Here is a 25,540-nt window from a genome sequence, read left to right as displayed (position 1 = left end):
GAAATGAAACAAAAAGAAATGGGGTTTAACGTCCTACTCCGACTGAGCTAATGAAGACGGGTGTACGCCATACCGTGTGCTGTGAGTGAAATTTTGCCCGGACAGCGGCCTACTCTTATATATTAAATTCCAACTGCCAAGGGATCTTTTATATGCACGCCAATGTGTACACAGGACAGCTGTCCTTGTCAGGTCCTCCATCCTGCACCACTGACAAGGGGAAACCATGCCGGAAAATCCTGATGAACTTTCTAGGCCAACACCGGGATCGGACCCGTCACCTCCAGGCTAGCGAGCCAGCACCTAGGCTTCCCAAGACAAAGGTGGGTACACGTCTAAACTCACTGAATTTAAAACACGATCTTGTTTCTAAATATATTTATTCAGATAAGTAAAAGACTTTACATGAAATATGCTTTATTTACATCAACTTAAATATTATTTTATGAATAAAGACCAAATCTTAAAGATACAATTAAATAATTTGTAGTTTCAATACGCAAATCTATCAATATTCAATCAAATGGGGTTTAACATCCTACTTTTCTGCACCGACTAGGCTAATGAAGACAATTTATGGATATTAAAATAAGATAACACTGTTGGCCTCAGTATGATTTCAAGGTGGATAGCCAGATGCTTATATATTGATACTGTTGAAGGTGTTTAAATAAACCAAATAACAATATTAAAACCCCACAGACGGTTAGCCTCAGTATGATTTTAAGATATAGCCAGATGTTATTGGTAATATATTCATACTGCTCGATGTGTTTAAACAATATTAAAACACCCTAGCTAGACCGTTAGCCTCAGTATGATTTAAAGGTCCAGAGAGATATATTAATCAATATGTAACGTGTAACAGCAGTCAAGAGTCAGAAGTCGCAAGTCATCGTTTACATAATAATTTGTGAACAAAAATGTTGAAATTGGCTAAAAATATATATAAAAAGAAATTTTAGTTTGCTTTATTTGTCAAATCTTAACTTTCATCTAGCCTGTTATATCCTTAAAAAGTTATGTTTAGCCTATATCAACAATTTAAATGGTAAAATATTTGTGGCTTCTGACTCATTTTGCTATCACCAGTCACCTATTTGACATTGTTCGAGGACAAATTAAAATTCAATGTACTATCACACAGGTGCATGTCTATGAATAAATCATGTGACCCCTGACCTTATGTGTCAATGTTGATTGGCAAAGTGCCCAGTACCATTATTTCAAATAATGATATGCCCAACATCAAAGGATGAATGACCTCACATTTTCTGTAACTGTTTACTGATTTAAAATAATTCATTAGTATCTGAATTTAAGACATTAATAATACTAATATCTTTATCAATGAATAAATTTTACATATAAAATAAATTAGAACAGTAAATTCTACATTTTCAGGAAAATGTTCCAAAATCTAATTTTGGACAACAAACCAATAGTATGCATATAACTAACCAATCAGTGGCCATGGATTAAATAATGGACCAATCAGTGGCCATGGACTGAATAATTGACCAATCAGTGGCAATGGATTGAATAATTGACCAATCCTTGGCTGATGATTGAATCATTGGTGGGGGATTAATTAATTGACCAATCATCCTCAGAGGATAAAATCCAAAAATGTCTTTCTACATGCACCAGGGACAAAAACCAAAACACTATGTTCAGCACATTTTAGTTGGTTTAGTGTACACAGTAATGTCAAAATGTTAATCCATTCTCCAATATGCTAACCCTGTGATTAGTCGGTAGAATTCACTGGCTTAGCAATAATGACAAAATGAACAAATACTGGACATTTTATAAATTTGTGCTGGATATGTCATTAGTCATACGAAATAAAACAACTAAAAATAGATAAATCAGTGATGTATAAAAAAAACTGACAAAGCTGGAAGTTGTACCCAACATTATCTGTGACAGATGCCACATATCCAGGGTTGGATTTGTTGATCATGTGCTGAATATGAAGTATATGAGTGTTGGTTTTAGACAAGAGTTGTTTTCTATGTAGCCATGATAACATATAAATGAGATGAATATAAACAAATGATGATGATGATGACATGGTAAATGATGATGTGTTGTTTAAGATTTATAACAGGACTGTTTCATGGTGTGCATGTTCTTTAGATTAAGTCAGCAACTGAAATGAAACAAATAATTAAATTATTTCAAGAATTTTATAGTTTTAACACAATTAGCTGATTTCAAGCCGAGAGCTTGAGCCAGCTTTTAACTATGGATGGAATTGGGTTTCAAACTTGTCAAAACAATCCCTCGATCATTTGGGGTTTAACGTCCTACTATTCTGCTCCAGCTGGTCTAATGAAGATGGGCATACACCATACAGTGTGCTATGAGGGAAATTTTGCTGGCCTGCTCTTATTTCAAATTCCAACTGTCAAGGGTTCTTTTATATGCATGCCAATATGTACAAGCAACATCAGTTTTTCATCCCATCCGAATGACTATACATTGTCCCTTGCCAAGCCCTGTCTTACACCACTGTTAAGGGGGGAAACCATGCTGGACAATCCCGATGAGAGAGAGAGAGAGAGAAATGGGGTTTAACGTCCACTCGACACAAACTAGGTCATTTCGGGACTAACATATGGTTTAATTTTATTTCAATAATTTGCTTGCGCGTAGGGGTCTTTAGCAGTGGGAGGAAACCCACGAGGTTGGGCAGGCGACCCTACTCCTTGTCACGTACAATCGGCAATCCCGATGAATTTTCTTGGTCAATGCAGGGATTGAACACAGGACTGGTTACTAATGCTATGAGAATTGTTTTTGACTGAACAAAGTTTCTGACTACTCTTCTATGAATTCCTATTGTCATGGGTTCTTTCAAGTATGCAGTGCCATTCAAACTACTAAACCTTATCCTTGCAAGGAAATCACTTGCACTTAAAATTCATTGATGATACTTCTCAGCCAAAACCTGGGCCCTGTTTCACGAAATTGTAACTAAAGATAAAATCCAAATTTAAGTAGATACTTCAATTTGATTGGTTAAGCACTAAAATAAATCTAATATTGTCCAATCAAATTACTAAAATTTGGATTTTATCTTGTTAAAATTTCGTGAAACAGGCCCCTGGATTGAACCTGGAGTCGTGTAGTTATTGAGCCAATACCTACAGCACCGTGGGCTCAGGTTTTATTATCTTACCGTTCATTGGCATTTCATCAATCTGTGTAGAGTAGTACTGTTCAATATCTCTTAAAATACGAATATCGTCATTTTTAACAAAGTTGATGGCCACACCTTTTCGTCCAAAACGACCGGATCGACCAATTCTGAAATACAAAATTATCAAATCAAATGTGTATTCATGAAAACAATGTGATTATTATATTATATTACGCCCGGGACAACTGCCACTCACTATGTGTAGGGCGTAATATAACGCCTTGGAGGTATTTTCCCCAACCTATTCTTAGAACATAGTTCGTCACTTGGGGGAATCCCTTGGGAAGTCCCCCTCGATCGCAGCATGTGTAGGACGTTATATTACGCCCTGGACAACTGCCACTCACCGTGTTTAGGGCGTAATATAACGCCTTGGAGGTATTTTCCACAACCTATTCTTAAAACATAGTTCTTCGTCACTTCATCAAATTAATTACACAACAGGTTAAATCTGAGAAATTTCTTGAAGGGTTTATGAGATATACTATGGATATATCACCAGGAAAACAGTCAATATCAACATCCCAGCCGTTGAGTTATTCGATATTTGGGTTTTTTGATATAAATAAAAACCGTCAAAAATACCTGTCTTCAGAAAAATAACCAAAAACTGAAAATATGCAATAAAGCAAGAGCTAAATCTGCCTACTTTAGGCCTGAAATGTTATATAAATTACTAATTAGACATTAATTAACTTACCAAAACAATAATCAACTCTTAATGCCATCGGATGGCTCTGATATAAGTAGATTTAAATACGTTTTGTGGTCGATGTGGTTACCATAAAAATGGATAATCGAGACTTTGTTTATTATTATAACAATGGTAGTAATAACAATCGTAGCCAGGCTATAATTGTATCGTTAACATCTTGGGTCGTTTAATTAGACCGAAATTTTCAGCATATTCCGCCTTTTATTATCTATTATAGTGGAAACTGCCAGCTCTCTATCTAATCTTACCTAATGCTGCTTTAATTTCATTAGCTACAGGATATAAAATAAGGCTCAGTTCCCAAGGTTAAAATCATTAGATGATTTCAGTTACTATCTAGTGAAATAACATCATTGCCTTTGGTATTTTTTTTTATCCAGATATTCTACTTTCATTTTCTATAACGTATTCCTTACTTTCATTTTTTACAACTAAACGTATATATCATCTGTGACTGCACAATTCCCCACTTTCATTTTTTATAACTGAACGTATATATCATCTGTTACTGCACAATTCCCTACTTTCATTTTTTTATAACTAAACGTACATATCATCTGTGACAGCACAATTCCCTACTTTCAATTTTTATAATCAGTTACCAGTGACTATACAATTCTCTACTTTCATTTTTATAATTATATTTAAACAGGGTATAAACAAATCTCTTTTATTTTGTGTAATTTAATTTACATTTACCTGTGAATATACAATTCTCGATTATTAGGTAGATCATAGTTAATAACTAATGATACTTGTTGTACATCTATACCTCTTGCCCAGACATCAGTTGTAATAAGAACTCGACTGAAATAAATAAAACATATACATAAGATTAGTAATGATACTTGTTGTACATCTATACCTCTAGTCCATACATCTGTTGTAATAAGAACTCGACTGTAATAAATAAAACACACACAATAAGATTAAGGAGTAACAAGTATTTTGGGGTTAAAATTGTAAAGTTCCTATCTAGTCTCGGTTACCCAGAACCCCATCGTCTTCAACGTATGGACGGTCTGTGACAATTGTCAATATTTGACGAAAATTTCTATTGACTAAAGCGTAACTAAGGTTTTTTATGTGGTTGTTATCCAGTATCTTTGGCCAAGTCAAGTAAGAGTTGTCCCCTGCCACAATAAATCCCTTGCCAGGCCCTCTTGTCCTGCACTACTGACAAGAAAACCTGATGAACTTTCTCGGCCAACACCGGGGTCGAAAATCGGACCTCAAGGTTAGCGAGCCAATGTTTTACTCACTGAGTCACCATGACTCCTAACACAAAACAAAACAAATATATTACCTGTCACCAGATCTAAATTCTTTCATAATGGCTTCTCTTTCTTTCTGTGGCATATCACCATGCATAGATGATACCGTGAAATTAGCTTCTCTCATTTTCTCTGTTAACCAATCAACCTACAGTATATATTATTACACGTATCAACATAAAGTCCAATAGAAGAAATATAAAATATCCAGGAGAAAATTATGGTTTTTGAGAATACATTTTGAAAATAAGTGAAATGGCATTTAAAGATACATTATGGGAGATTTGATAAAGATCTGACAGTTCTCATTACAACAGTTAAAAAATAGATACTGTAAAGGGAATTTGCTGAAAATTTCAGTCAAATTGATCCACTATGAACCGAATTCCAAGTGATTTAATATTGGGACTAGCCTTGATCATCATTATTAAAGTCGGCATGATAAAAAAACATAGTCTTGATTATCCATTTTTTGATTTAATTATGAATGGAAGCCGAACAGCAAATCGGAACATAATCCAATAAACATCGCAGACTAGCAATGCCATTGAGAGTTGATTATGGCCTGGATAAGTTAATTAATGTCTAATTAATAATTTATAAAACATTTCAGGCCTAATGAAAGACCTGCAACTGGCAGATTTAGCTCTTGCATAATGTATGTTTAACATCTCATTTTTTTCTGCATCAAAGGGCTCAATGAGTATGGGCAAAAACCATGCAATGTGCTACGTTAAATTCTGTTTTTTTGTCCCATCCAAACAACTATGCTTTTCCTTGCCCACTTATCTCAATGACAGGCCTTAAGATGCGAAGCCTATCTGCTGGATCCCTCTTCCTCCTACTCGCCAAATAACATTATGAAAAGAGTTGAGGAATTCCAACTTCAGTTTTCTATATCAATATTTATATGAATCAGTTTGTAAGAATTACCTTTCTCTTTGTATTACAGAATATGACTGCCTGTGTAATAGTTAATGTATCGTATAAATCACACAATGTATCAAACTTCCATTCTTCACGTTCTACAGCCACAAAGAATTGTTTAATACCTTCTAACGTCAACTCATCACTGAAATATAAATCAAATAAAAATGAAATGTGGTTTAACGTCCTACTGTTCTGCTCCGGTTGAGTTAATGAAGATGGGCATATGCCATACAGTGTGCTATGAGGGAAATTTTTCCCTGACAGTTGCGCTATGGCCTACTCATATCGAATTCCAACTGCCAAGGGATCTTTTATGTGTATGTTAATTTGTACAAGGGACCTCGAGATTTTGGACCATCTGAATGACTATACAGCTGTCGTTGTCAAGCCCTCCTGTCCTGCACCACTGACAAGGGGAAACCACAGTAGAAAATCATGAGGAACTTTTTCAGCCATCAACAGGATCAAACCGTGGCTCCCCTCACCGAAATATATGGTCAGACATTTAATAATAATAAGCTAATTTACAATGACAGAAAAGAAATGGGGTTTAAGACCACTTAATACGATTAAGTCAATTTCTGGACAAACATATGCTAGTGTGTGAAGGACAGGAAATTATTGGACCTCAAAATGGCTGATTAAGTCAGGGTGAATTTTTCAATGTCATAGCAAAGCTGATATTTCGGGACTAATGTATGCTAGTATATGCAAGACAAGAAATAATTGGACAGCAAAAGTCTGCGTGGAAATTCAAATGTCATACTGATGCTGATAGTTGTGATCTCCTCAATTGTATTAAAATGGCAGAGAGACAAATGGGGTTTAATGTCCACTCGACACAAACTAGGTCATTTCAGGACAAACATGGTTTAATTTTATTTCAATAATTTGTTTGTGCGTAGGGGTCTTTAGCAGTGGGGGGGAATTGGAGGACCCTGAGAAAACGCACAACGTTGGACCCTACTCCTTCTCACGTACAACCAGGGATTCAAAACCCCACCAATTGACTCAATGACAGACTATATGATTACAGCAGGTACATGCTAATCATTCGGCTAACCAACCCCCTGTATGTGAATATAATAATTTGACAATGCCACTCTCCCTAAATAAGAAGAGGTAACTGTTGTTTTATTGTCATTCATCTCTCTGTATTAATGAAATAGGCTCAGTTCCCAAGGTTAAAATCATTAGATGATTTCAGTTACTATCTAGTGAAATAACATCATTGCCTTGATAACACATAATGGAGGGTTTACAAATCATGGCTTAAAACCCCAATCCGTGTTGATTATTCCCTCCTTTTAAAATGAATTATATTATAAATGTTTATAAAAAAGTTCATGTGTCTCTTGTAATGCTATCATCATTTGGATATGTTTAAAATGGTAGCCAATGGAATAAAACATTGATAGGTTACTAGATGAGAGATCAGAGTTATTGTTCTTGTTTTTTGTAAAGGAAAATGAAATGAAATGGGGTTTAACGTCCTACTCCGACTGGGCTAATGAAGACAGGCTATTAAGGGAAATTTTGCTCGGGCAGCGGCACTATGGCCTACTCATATATCGAATTCCAACTGCCAAGGGATCTTCTACGTGTATGCCCCCAAAAAACAATATTTATATGTCTGTGCGGGGAATTGGGAGGGTCCCTCCCAGTGCCGCCGAGTAATAATGTGTTGTGGAACATCCTAGAGTCCATCTGTAGCGTATCTGACCCACGGTATATGTTTGACACTGGTTAAGCATTATGATTATAATGTAGAAAACCGCATTGAAACCTGAGGGTGTGCAAAAAGTCAAAATCATAACAGAAAGCTCGTCATTGCGTCCTTCTTGCTTAACCCCTGACAAGGATTAAGACCAGTAATTATTTACCCCCAATTTCATGATACACTTTTTGATTATTATTTTTTGTTTAGATTGACAAACTGTGCAAATCCTTTTTTATCTATTTGTCGACAGACCAGGCTAGAAGGCATTTGTCCCCAAGTTGAGGCCTAATGTCCGCTTCCACCTTGGGTGATATCGCAGATAGGTTTTAAGACAATATTACAAAACCTTTATATACTGTTGTCTTCACCATAGTGCTTCAATATGCTTACAACAAGTAAATATTAACAAAATATCTGAATGATAAAATTGATGGCTGAATAAAAATCACAATAGGCTCAGTTCCCAAGGTTAAAATCATGAGATGGTTTCAGTTACTATCTAGTGAAATAACATCATTGCCTTTATAGAGAGAAATGAGGTTTAACGTCCACAACACAAACCAGGTCATTTTGGGACAAACTCTGTTCAACCTCCCAGGTGTTGCCTCTCTTTTTCAGGAGTTTCAAGAAATGAAATGAAATGGGGTTTTATGTGCTACTGTTCTGCTCCGTCTGGGATAATGAAGACGGCCAAATACCATACAGTGTGCCATGAGGGAAATTTTGCCAGGACAGCGGCACTATGGCCTACTCTTATATCGAATTTCAACTGTTAAGGGATTTTTTACGTGCACACCCATGGGTACACGGGACCTTGTTTTTTTTTATCCCATCCAAATGACTAGACAGCTGTCCTTGTCAGGTCCGCCGAAGGAGTTTCAAGAACAACAATATAATATAAAACCCACTGTGTTCTGTATATCTGAACACTCTTCACTGGATTTCAAATGCTCATCGTTCTTTTACGTTCATGACAACAAATACCCAGCACCTAGGTTTTTTGCCCTATCTGAACAACTAGATACAATCCTTTCCAGACAACAACAATATAACACTATAAGATAAATACTCACCGTTTAACTAATATTCTGATTGGATCGGTCATAAATTTACTTGTCATTTCCAATATTTCATGGGGTAATGTGGCAGATATTAATAGAACTTGTGTTGCTGGAGGTAAATATCGATATACATCATAAATCTGTTCTTTAAATCCTGAAACAAAACATTTTATTCTTATGGTAAGAGAGAGAGAGAGAGAGAGAGTTTAACCTCCACTCGACACAAACTAGGTCGTTTCGGGACTAACATGTGGTTCAATTTTATTTCAATATTTCGCTTGTGCATAGGGGTCTTTAGCAGTGGGAGGAAACCAGAGAAAACCCACAAGGTTGGACAGACCACAATACTCCTTGTCACGTACAACAAGAGAACTGAAACCACACCAGTTGACTCAATGACAGGCCTTATGATACAGCGCTCACATGCTAACCATACGGTCATCCAACCCCCCTATTCTTAAAGTAAAATAGGAATGCTGCAAAAATTTGGTCTGTCTCCACATACATATTTTGATATTTGTACAGTAGGCTCAGCAAATACAAAAAGTGATATCATTTATAATATCATCTATCTACTATCAAAACATCATAGCCTACAAACATTTTAACTTTTACACATACTAACATCGCTAACGAGAGAGAGAAATGGGGTTTAATGTCCACTCGACACAAACTAGTCATTAAGGGACGAACATATGGTTAAATTTTATTTCAATAATTCGCTTGAACATAGGGGTTTAGCAGTGGGAAGAAACCGGAGAACCCTGAGAAAAACCACAAGGTTGAACAAGCGACCCTACTTCTTGTCACGTACAACTGGAGAATTGAAACCATGCCAGCTGACTCGATAACAGATCTTATGATACAACGCGCATACGCTAGCCATTCGACCATCCAACATAGCATGTCGGTGATGAAATTTGAGGAATAGTTAATATTTTGCGAATTACAGTATTGTGAAAGTCGAATCCATAAAAGGAAGTATATTTGTGAAATTATGCTGTGACAAGTAAGGTAATGTCAATAAAGTAAGGTAATCCCCAAAATCAGCTAAGTGAATACAAAAACTCTACAAAATATATCAAATAAGGAAATAAATTGCATTTTAATTTTGAATTCCATAAAATATTATTAAGGTAGGCTCAGCAAAAAAAATATTCGATATCATTTAAAATATCATCTATCTACTATCAAAACATCACAGCCTACATACTTAACTTTGTTTTTTAAAGCATTATTGTAAACTAATGAAACCTATTTGATTAAGGAATGGAATAGATTTTACAGTACTTCAGTTTTACACACCATCATAGCAACCAGATACATTTTCTATGTTACACCACCATCCCGCATGTGTCAACCCCGATGAACGAAAAGCAGGACTTGTATACACAGGACCTTATTTTTCAACCCATCTGAACGACTAGATTCTGTCCTTGCCAGACTCAGTGCACTTCACCACTGTTGGCAATATCCACTTCGGAAAATAATACTAATCTATCCACAATTATATTTTTTTTTTTTTTATTAAAATCAAACATTTGTCTCATTGAAACGTGAGGATAACACTGAAAAGTTTCAGTGATGAAGCATTGGCAAGGTATGTTGCAACCAAGATTTTGTGATAATCTGTAACAGAGGTCACGACTGTTAAAATTGATAATTAACTCATATTTCTAGCATACTTTATTTTCTGGTTGCCATCTACACAATTGCCAAAATTCACTCTCGCCACCCATGTAAAATTTATACAGATTAACAACGACATCCAACCATCAATTCTTCAAACTAAAACTTTCAAGATATATTTGGTTATAAATAGGCTCAGTTCCCAAGGGTAAAATCATTAGATGATTTCAGTTACTATCTAGTGAAATAACATCATTGCCTTTGAATTAATAGACAAACAGGGGGTTAAACATCAACTTGACACAATCCAGTAGACGTGGTACAAGGGTTAATCAGCGAACTGGATGTACGAGATGTGTTGTTGACGTTTGGGAAAGTAGGACGAGGGGAAATGTGTAGGGAGTGAAGTGCTGTAAAGGGATAGTTAGATGTATTATGAATGGTTAGAGTGGCTGTGGTGTTACGGTGAAATACTATGCCGCCACCGTAACACCACAGCTTTATGATTTGTTAGACAGGAGTGATGTAATGGGTGTCAACAACTGGGTATGCTGGTACCGTCGCAACGTAGCCGTGAAATATATATTGTGGGGGGGAAGGGCGGAAACGGAAAAATATACAATGTTGACAGTATGTGCCAGGCATGAGGCTGCGCAGACCGAGCGGCAGCTCGATAGGGAGTGTGTGGGAGGGTCACCCTCATAAAAAAATTTTTTTTTAAATGTCAGTTTTCTGTAAGCAGTGAAAACACTATTTTGGCATTGTTTGCGGGGTTAAACCTAAAAATCACATTAATACACCTATTGCACGATATTGTGAAACTAGCTGACGAAGACAGCTCGGGCGGCGATTGTTCGACTCGGGGCTGCTCTGTCAGTATCTAACAAACGCATTTAGTTGGCGTACAACTTTTAAAAACCGAATGTCAGTATGGTATTTCTCACATAATTGGTTATCGCAAAAACAGAGTAAACTGAAAGCGAGTAATCTCGACTCAAACCTATAGTCTATAGCCTACTTACTACACTCGTCACTAGGCTTCCTATATTATTGTTTGTGGACGGTTTACTACTCAGTGATAAGCCTGCGCCGCAAAAAGAGGTCTCGCCTTTTATTATTAGTATAATAACTTCCTCATGTGCGGCAGGTTAGTTTGCTTCTAAAAACACTGTTTTCCGTTCCAAAAAATACAAAAGTAATTTTCTACCAGATGGCCATGGTTCTTTTCACCGAGACTAGATAATTTCTCTCGGTGTAAGGATATAGCTATGGATAAGTTCATACAAGGTCAATAAATCCGCGGTCACTTCGGGTCACACTGTTGAGAAAATAAACCGATGGGTTTGTTTAGTAGCAAATCGAGCGTGAATCAACTGAGTTTGTACTGAAAAATTTTTGAGTGATATGTATGAACTGTCTTCACACATTCGGTTTATAATTAGCGATACACAGGTACAGTGGCAAGTGTTGTACTTCACAGACTGTTTACCTCCGCACGAAATCCCCGATTTGGGTACTTGTTAAAAGAAAAAGAAATAGTACCTGTGCGCATGCCAGTAAAAAAAAAACTAAGAGTTCGCGCATAAAAATGCCCGAACGTACCAGGCGCCAGGTCATCTAGGTTATTTTGAGACTAACATATGGTTCAATTTTATTTCAATATTTCGCTTGGGAGGTTGGAGAGAGAGATGTTTAACATCCTGTCAACACAAACTAGGTCATTTCGGGACTAACATATAGTTTATTCAAGCATTCGCCTGCGCGTAGGGGTCTTTAGCAGTGTGAAGAAACCAGAGTAAGCAGACGAGGTAGGACAAGCGACCCTACTCCTTGTCACGTACAACTGGGGAATCAAACCTACGCCAGTTGACTCCTTATGATACAACGCAAACGAGCTAACCATTCCGCCATATTGATAAATATGAAATATGGTTTACCTTTATTTAACATTTCATCAGCTTCATCGAGAACAAGCATCTTGATTGACCGTGTTCTTAAATTTCTTCTTTTAATCATATCTATATGAAAATAATAATTCTTGTTTACATGATTTAATATCCAAACAGTTTCATTATCCATAGGGGGTACTCCATTGTCAGTCCGGAACATCCTGAATTGACAATTTGCAATCAAGTGATACGGAATTCAGTCCTGTCACAGTTCTGCCAGTCCTGACAGCTGGGGTGGTGCGAGTAGAATCGTGACGTATTTTAAGTAACAAATATGTTTCAGCTGTTATGATTGGTTGAGGTACTTTTTATGCAGTCGGCATATGTCTTGTACTTCAAAATTCCCCTTTTCACTCAATTGACACTATTTTTGGAATTGAGAGGATATAATTCTGAAACGTTCAATCGAGTATCACCCTTGTTATGTCCTCGGGTGAGTAATTTTCTGCAATCAGCTTAATTTCTATTTATTCTTCTTACAAATTACATTCGCCAGGGAATTTTTACCCCTTATATTGGACCAAATAGACATATTTTTAAATTCTTAATCATCAAAAGACACAACTTCTATAATATTTTGATGTGCGTACCAAGTTTTATAACGATATATTGAATGATTTATCTGATATGCTCTGGAACAAAAACCTGGGATGGAAGTAGCTGATCTTAATATCCACCATTGTTTATTGATTTAGTGAAATGAAATAGGGTTTAACATTCTACTGTTCTGCTCTGACTGGGCTAATAAAGACGGGCATACGCCATACAGTTAGGGTGACCCACCATAAATAAATATCTCCATATATCTCAACAATTTCGCCACAATATTTATATATATGCCAAGCCTCAAATCAGTTTCACACAATTATAGTCACTAAATAAACGATCATGTTGTACTTAATAAGCTATGACCATTAATCATCTATAAATAATAGACTGAAAACTGGTTCCATGTGTCGTCCATAACATCCAGACACTCTTGAGTAAAAGATAGGTTACGTGCCCTTGTTTTGAAATTAGTCTCGCTTAACCAGTCTATCGACCATTCTAGGGCTGATTGACAGGTCGGGATAATCAAGACTACTTTTTTACGAAATATAACAGAAAGCTAGAAAAAGAAATTGAATTTAGAAATGAGCACATTAGCTAGCTAAACAATTGTTTTAAGAAGCTTGTAAAAGTAAAATGAAACTACTGCTAGTATTTTGTTCCTGTCTAACCCGAGTGCTTCAGAGATATTATTTGTACTAAACCAAAAGATGCCGCTCTTAACGGTACAGTTAATGATAAAGCGATTTAAAAAATGAAACGAACGTAATTTCTAAATCTGCTGTATTAACCAAGAAGCTTAATTTTACTGCTATTCAAAATCGTCAACAATAAATTTTTTACGGCTGTAATAGTTGATAGATTTGTAGAGAATTGCACGTGCCATGGCTATTTATAGTATCATACTGCCAGAAAGTTGGACTCGACATGGCGAATGTGCACGCTTCAGTGGTAGTCTCGAACTATCAGCAGTTGACTGTATTTCTGTAGGTGCATGGGTCACCCTAATACAGTGCACTATGAGGGATTTTTAACCCGAGCAGCAGCACTATGGCCTACTCTTATATTGATTTTCAACTACCAAGCGATCTTTTACGTGCACACCAATGTGTACACGGGACCCCAGGTTTTCATCCCATCCGAACGACTAGACAGCTGTCCTTGTCAGGCCCTTCATCCTGCACCACTGACATGGGGAAACTACGCCAGAAAACCCTGATAAACTTTCTCAGCTAATGGTTATTTAGTTTGTATGTCACAGGATAATAATACATACCGAAAACTCTGCCTGGTGTTCCAGCAACCACATGTTGACCGTAATCTAATTTTCTGATATCTTCGCCCACATTAGTACCACCAATACAAGCATGACATTGGATATTCATATAATCACCTAATGCCAATATAACCTAAACACATTCATATCTTTTAACTTTTATACAAACATTATTTTATTGAATTCTACGATTGGGAAACAGACAAAGCCTATGTATGTAATCCCTTTAAATCAAACAATCAAACTGTCCTTCTAAGGCCAATATGATTTTCCTTCTATGGTTCCATTTGCAATATGCCAATGTTAATCGGGTGGATATCAGCTTTCCCTCTAGCTTGAACAACTAAGGAACAAATTTCGTTAGCCTAGCACCCTTAATTGAGAACCACAGCTTTAAAAACATTGAACCGTGTCAGCAGAGAGAAATGGGGTTTAAAGTCTTGACACAAACAAGGTCATTTTGAGACTAACATATGGTTCATTTTTATTTCAATAATTCGCTAGCGCGTAGGGGTCTTTAGCAGTGGGAGAAAACCAGAGAACCCGGAGAAAACCCACGAGGTTGGACAGACGCCCCAAATCCTTGTCGCGTACAACCAGGGAATCGAAACCATGCCAGTTGACTCAATAACAGACCTTATGATACAGCGCAAACAAGCTAACCATTCGGCCATCCAAACCCCCGAACCATGTCAGGATTTAAATCCAGGAAAGTCTAGTCGTGAGGAAAATATCAGTAAAAGCCTGTTTACCTTTTGAATCTGTGTTGCAAGTTCTCGAGTGGGTGCTAAACATAAGGCCTGTGTTTCACGAAGTTGTGTTTCAATCGTCTGAAGAATGCTAATAGAAAATGTTGCTGTTTTACCAGTTCCAGATTGGGCTCTGTAAAATAAAATCAAGGAAATTATTCAAATGCAATAATTATTGAAAAAAAAAAAAAAAAAACAATAAAAGAGAGAGAGAGAGAGCAATAGGGTTTTAAAGTCCACAAAATTTCATTAGCATAATCATATCCTGTTAGGTCCAAAATAACATGCCGGTAAAATTTAAAACGTTTTATTAAACATACATTATGCAAGAGCTAAATCTGTCTATTGCAGGTCTTTCTTTAGGCCTCAAATATTACCTAAATTATTAATTAGACATTAATTAATTTATCCAGACCAACTCTCGATGTCATCGCTAGCATGCAATATTTATTGGATTAGGATCTCTGATTTGCTGCTCAACTTTCATTCATGGATAATCAAGACTATGTTTTTTATCATATCGACTTTAGATGAAACGAAATTTAGGTAAGCCTGGGGCGAAAAAATTGGGATTTTTGAAAGAATTTGATTGTAAATTATTGTAATTTAGCTAGGCAAAGCAATAAATCACTGAAGATCCTCAACTTTTCAAAGATTTCATTTTTTTTCTCCCAGGCTTACCTAAATTTTGTTTCATCTTATATGGGCGAGTTCTTAAATTTGTGCGTTACCCTTTCAATGATGTCCGCCAAGTCGGTTAGAAGACAGAGACATATTTTTTAACAGCGTGTTGTGTCGCTCATACTGACTCTAGCGAGGTAGCAAGGTCTTATTTTCTCACTAAGATGTTCATTTATATTTTTCAGGCGTTCACATGGACTGACACACGACCATTTAGCAGTAAAAAGTTGCCCAGTAAAACTGACTGGAAAACCAAATCTTGCCGACAAGGATTCAGTAGAAGAGTCCCTGAACGTAGAGGCCGAGTGTAATGAGACCTACGTTCAGAGCTGAACTAAGATGTCGTCAGATTGAATCCAAAAAGTCGTCAGACTGAGTCCGAACTGCTGTTTGTCTGACGTCCAAAAGGTTGTGGGGTTTCCAGTCCACTCGACACAAACTAGGTCATTTCGGGACTAACACATGGTTTAATTTTATTTCAATAATTAGCTTGCTTGTAGGGGTCTTTAGCAGTGGGAGGAAACCGAAGTACCGGGAGATAACCCAGGAGATGGACAGGCGACCCTACTCCTCGTCAAGTACAACCGGGGAATCGATACCACGCCAGCTGACTCAATGACAGGCCTTATGATACAGTGTGCACGTGCTAACCACTCGGCCATCCAACCACCCCTCAATACTTATGGTCTAATAAAAGTACTTACTGGGCAATAACATCTCTACCCTTTGTGATTGGTTTCACTGCTCTTTGTTGGATAGCTGATGGTTTTTCAAATCCTACAAAAAAAAATTTTCATATACGATTAAAATTAGCTTTGTTAATAAAATTTTTTTGCAAATAAAAACGGACAGATCGGGAATGGGCAGGGGGATGGGGTTGACCAAACAGATCCCCTGTCGTGAAACCCCTTGCTAGGGGTTTCAGGTCAAATCTTTCCACATCCAATATTGATGTACTGAACCATTTTTTTTTTACGATAAAATTACATTCCTAAATTTGGAGGAATATTGGCTGAGTGCAGCTATGAACCTGTCTGCGCAAGTGCAAGTTTCACAATGGCTGACTAACTCAAACAAATCTTTCTTGTGTTTTTGTATCGAACAATTCTATATAAAAATAGCGTTATTATAAATTTGTGTCCGATGTGGCAAGAAATGATTCCTCTTATCGATCAAAGAAGAATTCTGGTGAAAAATAGACGGAAAGGATTCTAAAATAATCTTAGAACCCAAGTAGGGGAAAAGTCATATTTTCATATTACATGTAGTTGTCAATAGCATCGGATAGTAACGGATAGAGAGAGCTGACCCGATAAGATAAAGATCCGTTACTAAAGTAACTACTGTATGAGTCTTGGTAAATTTTAAACGGATTTCTTCGATTATGAACAAACTACTTAACTTTGGTTATTATAAACTTACCTGTGTGTTTGTAATCAACTCCCGTTCGATAAAATCCATTGCACAACTAATTATCACAACGATGAAAACAAGTTCTCTCTTGAAAAATTGAAATATCACAAACTTTTCCCAGAGAAATCATTTCGTATTAGGGGTGACAGCATAGGAAATTCAAGTACAATTACGACAAGAATCCATGACCACTCGGACCAAAGACCACTCGGTTCAAGACCAGTCGGACCAACTGATAGACCACTCAGCCCAAACAAATAGACTATTCGGACCATACAAAAAGACTATTCGGACCCAACAGAAAGACGATTCGGACCAATAATAAAGTGTTGTTTTAATAAATTGATAATTGCGTTTGTTTTAATATGATTACTCGAACCAATAATAAAGTGTTATTTTAATAAATTGATAATTGTGTTTATTTTAATATGACTACTCGAACCAATAATAAAGTGTTATTTGAATAAATTGCTAATTGTGTGTGTTTTAATATGACTACTCGAACTAATAATAACGTGTTGTTTGAATAAATTGATAATTGTATCCCAAATCGCAAAATATCGAGAACCACACTTGTACTCACGTTTAAAAAGGGGCATATAAACGTCCGGTCTTCGTATTATTATGTGCTGTATATATTAACGCATCAAGGGCGGATAACTTGAAAACGTGTCTCCCCCCATATATATAAACCCAGGGGTTAGTGGGGTAGAACGGAATGAAACCACTGGGGATGCCGCGAATGTGGAAAAAGTAAAATTAGGCTATCAGATAAGAACAGTATACCCGTATATGTAGAAACTGTCAAAAGTCTGGACATACCGAGTCTCATTGCAAGAGTAAATAAGAACAAGAGCATCGCTAACGCAGCAATATACGTCCACATTCCTGTTTTGTTTGATATGGTCCAGTTTGCATTGAGGGTCTGTGAAATAAAACTGGGTTGTAGGACTGCTATCAGTTTAACACTTCGTTCACATTAACAGAACACAATTTTTATTTTAAAACAATCGATGTCTTTATTCTAAAAGCATGACGTTTCGAATAGGTATGCAAAGTTTCAAAAGGATCTGTTAAGAATTGCGGTCTGTAGGCAAAACACAGGACACACAAACGTTAGGCGTGGCTCTGTCCCAAGGGGTCGAGCATGCACCAAAAATAATAATAGAGGTCGGCCTTAGGATTAAGGAATAAGTATAAAAAGTAGCCTTAGGCTATAAGGAATAAGTATAAAAAAGTTTTCAAGATGATCGATTAAGAAATGCGGTCTGCAAGTGACACACAGACATAAAAAAAGAAAATGGGCGTAGCTCTGCCCCTGGGTGTTGGGTATTCACCACTAATAATAGGGATGTTCCTTAGGATAGAAGGAATATGTATGCTAGGTTTCAAGGTGATACGATAAGAAATGCGATCTGTAGATGACAAACAAATAAATAAATATAAGGGATGGGCGTGGCTCTGCCCCTGGCGGTCGGGCATGCACCAAAAACAATAGGGATCATCGTTAGGGTATAAGCAATTCATATGAAATTTTTTCAAGACGATTGATTAAGAATTGTGGCCTGTAGGTGACACACAGACATAAAAAGAAAAGAAAATGGGCGTGGCTCTGCCCCTGGGGGTAAAAAAACAATAGGGATGATCGTTAGGGTATAAGCAATTCATATGAAAAAATTTCAAGACGATTGATTAAGAATTGTGGCCTGTAGGCGACACACAGACATAAAAAAGAAAATGGGCGTGGCTTTGCCCCTGGGGGTTGGGCATGCACCCAAAACGATAGGGATGTTCCTTAGGGTACAAAGAATAAGTATGCAAAGTTTCAAGATGATACGTTAAGAAATGTGGCCTGTAGACGACAAACAAACAAATACAAAAAATGGGCGTGGCTCTGCCCCGGGGAGGCTTGCATGCACCAAAAACAATAGGGATCATCCTTAGGGTATAAGGAATAAGTATGTAAAGTTGATACGTTAAGAAATGCGGTCTGTAGATGACAAACAAATAAATAAATATAAGGAATGGGCGTGGTTCTGCCTCTGGGGGTCGGGCATGCACCAAAAACAATAGGGATCATACTTAGGGTATAAGCAATTCATATGAAAATTTTTCAAGACGATTGATTAAGAATTGTGGCCTATAGGCGACACACAGACATAAAAAGAAAAGAAAATGGACGTGGGTCTGCCCCTGGGGTCGGGCATGCACCCCAAACGATAGGGATGTTCCTTGGGGTACAAAGAATAAGTATACATAGTTTCAAGATGATACGTTAAGAAATGCGGTCTGTAGATGACAAACAAATAAATAAATATAAGGAATTGGCGTGGCTCTGCCCCTGGGGGTCGGGCATGCACCAAAAACAATAGGGATCTTCCTTGGGGTATAAGGAATAAGTATACCAAGTTTGAAGAAAATCCAGTAAGAATTGCGCCCTGTAGGCGACACAAAGACACACGAAAAGAAAATGGGCGTGGCTCTGCCCCTGGGGGTTGGGCATGCACCCCAAACGATAGGGATGTTCCTTAGGGTACAAAGAATGTGTATGCAAAGTTTCAAGATTATTAGTTAAGAAATGTGGCCTGTAGACGACAAACAAACAAATACTAGAAATGGGCGTGGCTCTGCCCCGGGGGGTCGGGCATGCACCAAAAACAATAGGGATCTTCCTTGGGGTATAAGGAATAAGTATACCAAGTTTGAAGAAAATCCATGAAGAATTGCGCCCTGTAGGTGAACCACAGACACACACACACACACACACACACACATACATACATACACACACACACACACACACACAGACAGGGGCGACGGCATAATACGTTCACATTATGAATGTGGACGTATAAAAATTAGATTGATATTTTTTTTGGCACCATTATTAATTAATTTTAAAACTAATCGTTGATTTATTTTCCGTACACAAAATTGATAAACAACTCTAAATATAAGAATTCCGTATAAGAATTATTTGCTTCTTTGTATTGTGATTTAATAATAAATAAATAGCATATTGTCTAGCCTTATAATATAATTTAATTGGTCTGACTGGTCTTGTTTTGGTCCGACTGGTCTTAGTCCGAGTAGTCTTTGGTCCGAGTGGTCTGGATACCTACGACAATTGGCATTGAGTTTGAGCGTTCGCACATATAACTACCCGCATTCCTGTATTTAGTTACCGTCTTTTACATTCTAGTAAAATCTCTGCAAATTTTATAGCTTTACTTTTTGAAATATTTTGTTCTAATTATTTGATTAGCGACTCGGATGGGATAATTTACTTTTGAACACGCATGCCGCACAAACACAACTATACATTCGTTTTACGGGCTTTATCACACTTCGGTCAAAACTGTCGAATCGAGAATTAATGTTCCGCTTCTTACAGGGTCATACGGGCTTAGTAGCATTATATACCCACCCGGGCACCCAATAGACACGCTGAGGTCTGCCGCAACACGCTTAAAGATGTTACTGAAGTGGTTATTATTCGATCGAAAGAATGCGTATAAAATTAAAAATACACTCAGAGAATTCGGAGGTAAGCTTCGTGATCCTAATCCTTGTTAAATTATTTATAACATAAAGAAGATAGGATATTTATAGTTTATATATGACTTTATTTTTACGAGTATCCGTGCAATCAGTGATATTTTAATTGTGAAGAAAATTTGATAGACTGGCGATCAATGGTTTCCATATAAATCTCCTTTGTAATTGCCTTCAATTGATATTTTTCGTCGCCCAAACCCATATACGATCAAAAGGATCGCGCTGTCAAACTATCTTTCAATGTTAACCAACCCCTGCAACAGGTATATTGGATTCGACCAATACGTCACGAAGACATTGTTGACATCGACTCTGTCGAAATTACAAGTAAATTTTCAAATTTTTCAAGAGAGAACTTGTTTTCATCGTTGTGATAATTAGTTGTGCAATGGATTTTATCGAACGGGAGTTGATTACAAACACACAGGTAAGTTTATAATAACCAAAGTTAAGTAGTTTGTTCATAATCGAAGAAATCCGTTTAAAATTTACGATGGTTCACACAGTAAATAGCGATGCCAAACGCCGCTAGAGGCGCTGGCTGTCCTATTATTGGTGTGCTAAAAAACCTGACCGAAAAATGTACCGGTTCTACTACGGGGTCTCATGAATATTCAGGAAGTCAAAACGTGGTCACATGGCACTTTTCCGGAACCTGGTGAGCTGAAGTTAGCGGACTGCCATAGCAGGTAAGATTTTGATCGAATTTTCGCTTATTTTTCTTGTTTTTAATTTTTAAATGTAATAGAAACTTTGAAAAAAAGAGCATTCCGCTCGAGATATCGACATTTTTGGATAGCCTGGTATATATTTTGTATAGTTTGAGCTTTTGTTTTGCCAAAATCCCCCGTAGGAATTGGCAATAAGACGGAAAGTAGAACCGGGGAAGAATCAGGGAAAGACAACTCTTGGTAGGTGCGTGTATGGGATCAGACCACAATGAATGATTTATTTTTTTTTAACCTAACTTTTGCAAACTTAAGTGTGAACTATTTAGATGTTTTTGCAAATTTAATAACATTACTTGTAAAAAAAAATGGACTTTTGAGAAAAATATATCCCCAAATATTGAAATAAGACTGACTTGGCATAGGCAAAATGAAAATGTGTATCTCATTTATTTTAAAGCTTATATTTACTATGGAAGAAGAGTATTCACAACCATTATTCATAACAGATTCTGAGGAGAGTGAAAAAGAAATTGGAGAAAGTGAATCTCAAGTAAGGCATTTCAATCTGTACTTTAGGACAATTATTATACTATGTTTATTTGATGCAGCACTCTTTTATTATAACTTTAAAAAACATAATCGGAAGAGGCCAGGGATTATATTGCTCTGTACCAAATCAATTTTATTTTCCAGGCACAGACGCAAGCTCCAAGATTCATGCCACTTTTCACTCCACGCTTTAGTTCTGAGAATACAGCATTGATATTTTTTATCACTGTATGCAATTTTTTACTCATTGTTGTACATCTTTTTTTTTAAAATTTTATAACCAGAGATATTTGTTATTTATAGAGAAGGGGTGATTCTTTCTTTAATAATGTCATAACATTCGATTACTTATACATGTAACTTTTTGTATTTGCATATGACTTTGATGACGTCCAGTCATGCCAAAAAAGAAATTATTTTGTCATGTGTAATCCCTGTGATTATATCATATATTGTTAATTTTTTTAAGTTTTATATTTTTGGTTTTGTAGTTGGTAGTTTTCATATGATTGATGTTGATCATGATACACAGTTTTGTTTTCTGTTATTTTTAGATTTAGGTCATAAGTTTTCACCCAGAAAAATTCTGTTATTTATTTATTTTTGTTGATTTTAAGTTTTATTGATTTTGTTAATTGAAATAAAGATATTTTTATTGATCATAATACTTGTGATTTTCCATTCCTGAAACAACTATTTTTGTCTGTGTGTTTTGCATGTGTATGTATCCAGGAAAAGACTGTGAATATTTGAATAGCCTCTAGACCTACAGGGGGGTTGGATGGCTGAATGGTTAGCGTGCGCGTGCTGTATCATAAAGTCTGTCATTGAGTCGACTGGCGTGGTTTCGAATCCCCAGTTGTATGTGACAAGGAGTAGGGTCGCCTGTCCAACCTCGTGGGTTTTCTCCGGGTCCTCCGGTTTCCTCCCACTGCTAAAGACCCCTACGCGCAAGCGAATTATTGAAATAAAATTAAACCATATGTTAGTCCCGAAATGACCTATTTTGTGTTGAGTGGACGTTAAACCCCATTTCTCTCTCTCTCTCTCTCTAGACCTACAGTTGACCCGTGACCTTACACTTTCTGTATGACCTTGACATGGTATAGTCAAAAAATGCAATTCGAGTAGCTGTTGCCTAATAAAAAAACACGATAACAATGTGAAAACATTATTTGTGTATCTATCACATCAAAAAACGGGTTGGGTAAATATTTCAAAGCCCTGGGACTTCTACATGGTTTGTTATTAACTATCACGTCATTTTTTTGCTGTGACCTTGAACGAAAATTGTCTCGGTCGTAAGTTTGAGAGTCTGTAGCACACACACTATATAACCGAAGAGTCTCCCGATAATTTGATTCAATCCAGTACATCTTGAACTTCAAATTCTGCAAGTTTCGTGGATCTACCTATTATAGTGTCTGAGATATTAGCTTCGGTCAGGTTTTTTACGTTTTTAAAAAAAAGCCGTATTTTGGTGCCTCCAATTCGCGGTCTTCAAAATGCCATAACTTTTTTAATTTTCAAGATTCTTTCAGATTATTGAATCTAAATAGTTGACGCTTGCAGTGCAATAATCACATTAGAGACATTTTGTGTATTTAAAAACCCTTTGGCAACGCTACAGTAAATAAAAAATAGGGTTTAGCTCGTTGTAGTGTTTTATTATAATATAATTATAGGTTCGCCAGTGCACCAAATACATCATGCCAAAATTTCAGAATCGCATCCGCGCATTTTGGAGGACTTGAGGTGTCAACTCAAAACGTAAACGTTTGAATAACGTTTCTCTTTATCGGTAATCGGACATGCCGTTTTTCTTTTCTCCGATTCTCTCCTCAGCAAACATCACACATCACCGAGATCGAAAGGAACTGGCCACTCACCATAACCATATATCCCTCGTAGCAACTCTTCGCGTAGTCCCATGTTGTCAAACGTGGGGGTGACGTCGACTTCTTCGCTTGTTTCAAACTCAACATTTTTGAGATCATCTTCCATAACACGCCGCGTCGCCATTTTTCTCGATTCCCGTTAAATGTAGACTTGAGAACAAGTCCTCCTGCAGAGGGGTCATAGGCAATAATCGACTTGCCAATGAAGACTATTATTTTTCTATCCCGCCATCTGCCGGTAACAGGTGCTATTTGGGAAGATAACTCTGTTAAATGGATTTGTCTCTCTTAGACTAGTCAAAGGATAATAAATTAATTACATGGCATATCATCAAATACTTCGAAGGCTCCTGTTTTCCGAAATGTGCTTTCTCTTCTGAAGAAGTGCCGTCATTTCTGAAAAAAAGCCCCCGAATTTCGAAAGGGTTACCTCAAATACTCATCATATTCCCATTGCCCGAATATTAGCACGGTGCAGAGGCGTGCTGGGGCCTCCGAAGAAGTGTCCCTTATGAAAAAGTCCTATAGAAAAAGTACAGGTTTCTATAGAAGTTTGTGGGATTCTATAGAATGCTATAGAATGCTGCAGGAAAACGAATTCATTCTGTATTTTTTTTCACATGACTATAGATTCAAAATCATGTACTATAGTTTTGTGTAGGATTGGTAGATGAATATTTTCCAAGTGTAATTCCCTATAGAATTCTATAGAATACTGTAAGAAATTATTGGAAAAAAATAAACCTACAGATTCATTGGTGCTGCTATAGTTTTCTATAGAACTAACTTGTATCCTCGAGTCAGTTGTGTAATCCTTCAGTTTTCTATAGCCTTTGTGCTAAAAACTATAGTTTAAGTTTTCTATAGAACTGTCAACTCACTTGTATTCTCATGTCAGCTGTGATTCCCATAGGCCTAGATTTGGTGGTAAAAACTGTAGTTTTCTATAGAACTAACTTATTGTCTCAAGTCAGTTGTATATTCCTATAGTTTTCTATGACATTCTGTAGAAAACTATGGGAAAAAAAACCCTTCGATAGATTTTGTGGAGAAAAAGATAATGCATGAGCCTTCTATAGTTTTCCGTATAATTTATATGTATACTGTACTTATATGACAATATTGGTGTAAGTCATTATAAAATATGTGATAGAGCTCGTTTAATAGATCACAAATATAATTTTAACACAGAGAACATTGCTACGGGAGATGTGTAACAAGCACGTGAAGAAACGGGAAGTGACCTCAAACATGACGAACACGAGTTGTCCTTCTATGTAACTGACTGAAGTAACGAGCGATAACCTACAAACGATCGAATTTCATTTCACTGATAATTCAGTTGAAGATAAAAAGTTGTTATATGAGACGACGAGAGGATATCTGACAATTCAAAAAAAGAATTGGCTGTTAGTAGATAAAAGATAACGAACAAATTAGAAAAAGTCCGTGCATTACCGTGTTTTTATTAAGAACAGAATGAATAAAAACGGGGGAATGCACGGGGAATGCAAAAGGTTGTATTCAATTTGATTACAATACAGATCTATATTTCGTTTCGTTTTTTTATACTTTTGATGGCCTACACTACATGAAGATCTGACCATAGAAATATAGAGTGTGTGTGAAATAGCTTTATTTAAGGTCCACTTCCACGGTCAATTCTTTTTATACGTCCACATTTATAACGTGAACGTGTATTGTCGTCGC

At 36.7% G+C, this 25,540-nt stretch overlaps 1 protein-coding gene and 1 long non-coding RNA gene across 2 annotated transcripts; one reads left to right on the top strand and one right to left on the bottom strand.

Moving 5' to 3' along the window:
- Positions 1-363: 363 nt before the first annotated feature.
- Positions 364-24,012, bottom strand: LOC126821950 (eukaryotic initiation factor 4A-III). The gene is made up of 11 exons (XM_050550622.2): positions 23,822-24,012; positions 16,446-16,518; positions 15,064-15,193; positions 14,312-14,444; positions 12,475-12,555; positions 8,921-9,062; positions 6,131-6,269; positions 5,230-5,345; positions 4,623-4,730; positions 3,188-3,315; positions 364-2,155 (listed from the first exon to the last, which is right to left on the bottom strand). The coding sequence occupies exons 1-11, from the start codon at positions 23,952-23,954 to the stop codon at positions 2,139-2,141; spliced, it is 1,200 nt and encodes a 399-aa protein (XP_050406579.1). The 5' UTR covers positions 23,955-24,012; the 3' UTR covers positions 364-2,138.
- LOC130012942 (uncharacterized) lies at positions 21,311-22,565 on the top strand. The gene is made up of 3 exons (XR_008788152.1): positions 21,311-21,401; positions 21,841-21,933; positions 22,077-22,565. It is a non-coding gene; the product is annotated as an uncharacterized LOC130012942 (long non-coding RNA).
- Positions 24,013-25,540: the final 1,528 nt, after the last annotated feature.

This window comes from Patella vulgata, chromosome 5 (genome assembly GCF_932274485.2).
Source record: "Patella vulgata chromosome 5, xgPatVulg1.2, whole genome shotgun sequence".
NCBI classification, from domain to species: domain Eukaryota; kingdom Metazoa; phylum Mollusca; class Gastropoda; family Patellidae; genus Patella; species Patella vulgata.
Note: the sequence above shows the minus strand (reverse complement) of the source record. Positions and strands in the feature narration are given on the sequence as shown.

Excerpts from the sequence above, each read along its gene's own strand:
- LOC126821950 (XM_050550622.2), bottom strand. The coding sequence starts at position 23,954 with ATGGCGACGCGGCGTGTTATGGAAGATGATCTCAAAAATGTTGAGTTT. Across the intron at positions 9,063-12,474 it reads TGATGAAATGTTAAATAAAG|GATTTAAAGAACAGATTTAT; the intron begins GTAAACCATATT and ends GTTTTGTTTCAG. Across the intron at positions 5,346-6,130 it reads TCTGTAATACAAAGAGAAAG|GTTGATTGGTTAACAGAGAA; the intron begins GTAATTCTTACA and ends TATATACTGTAG.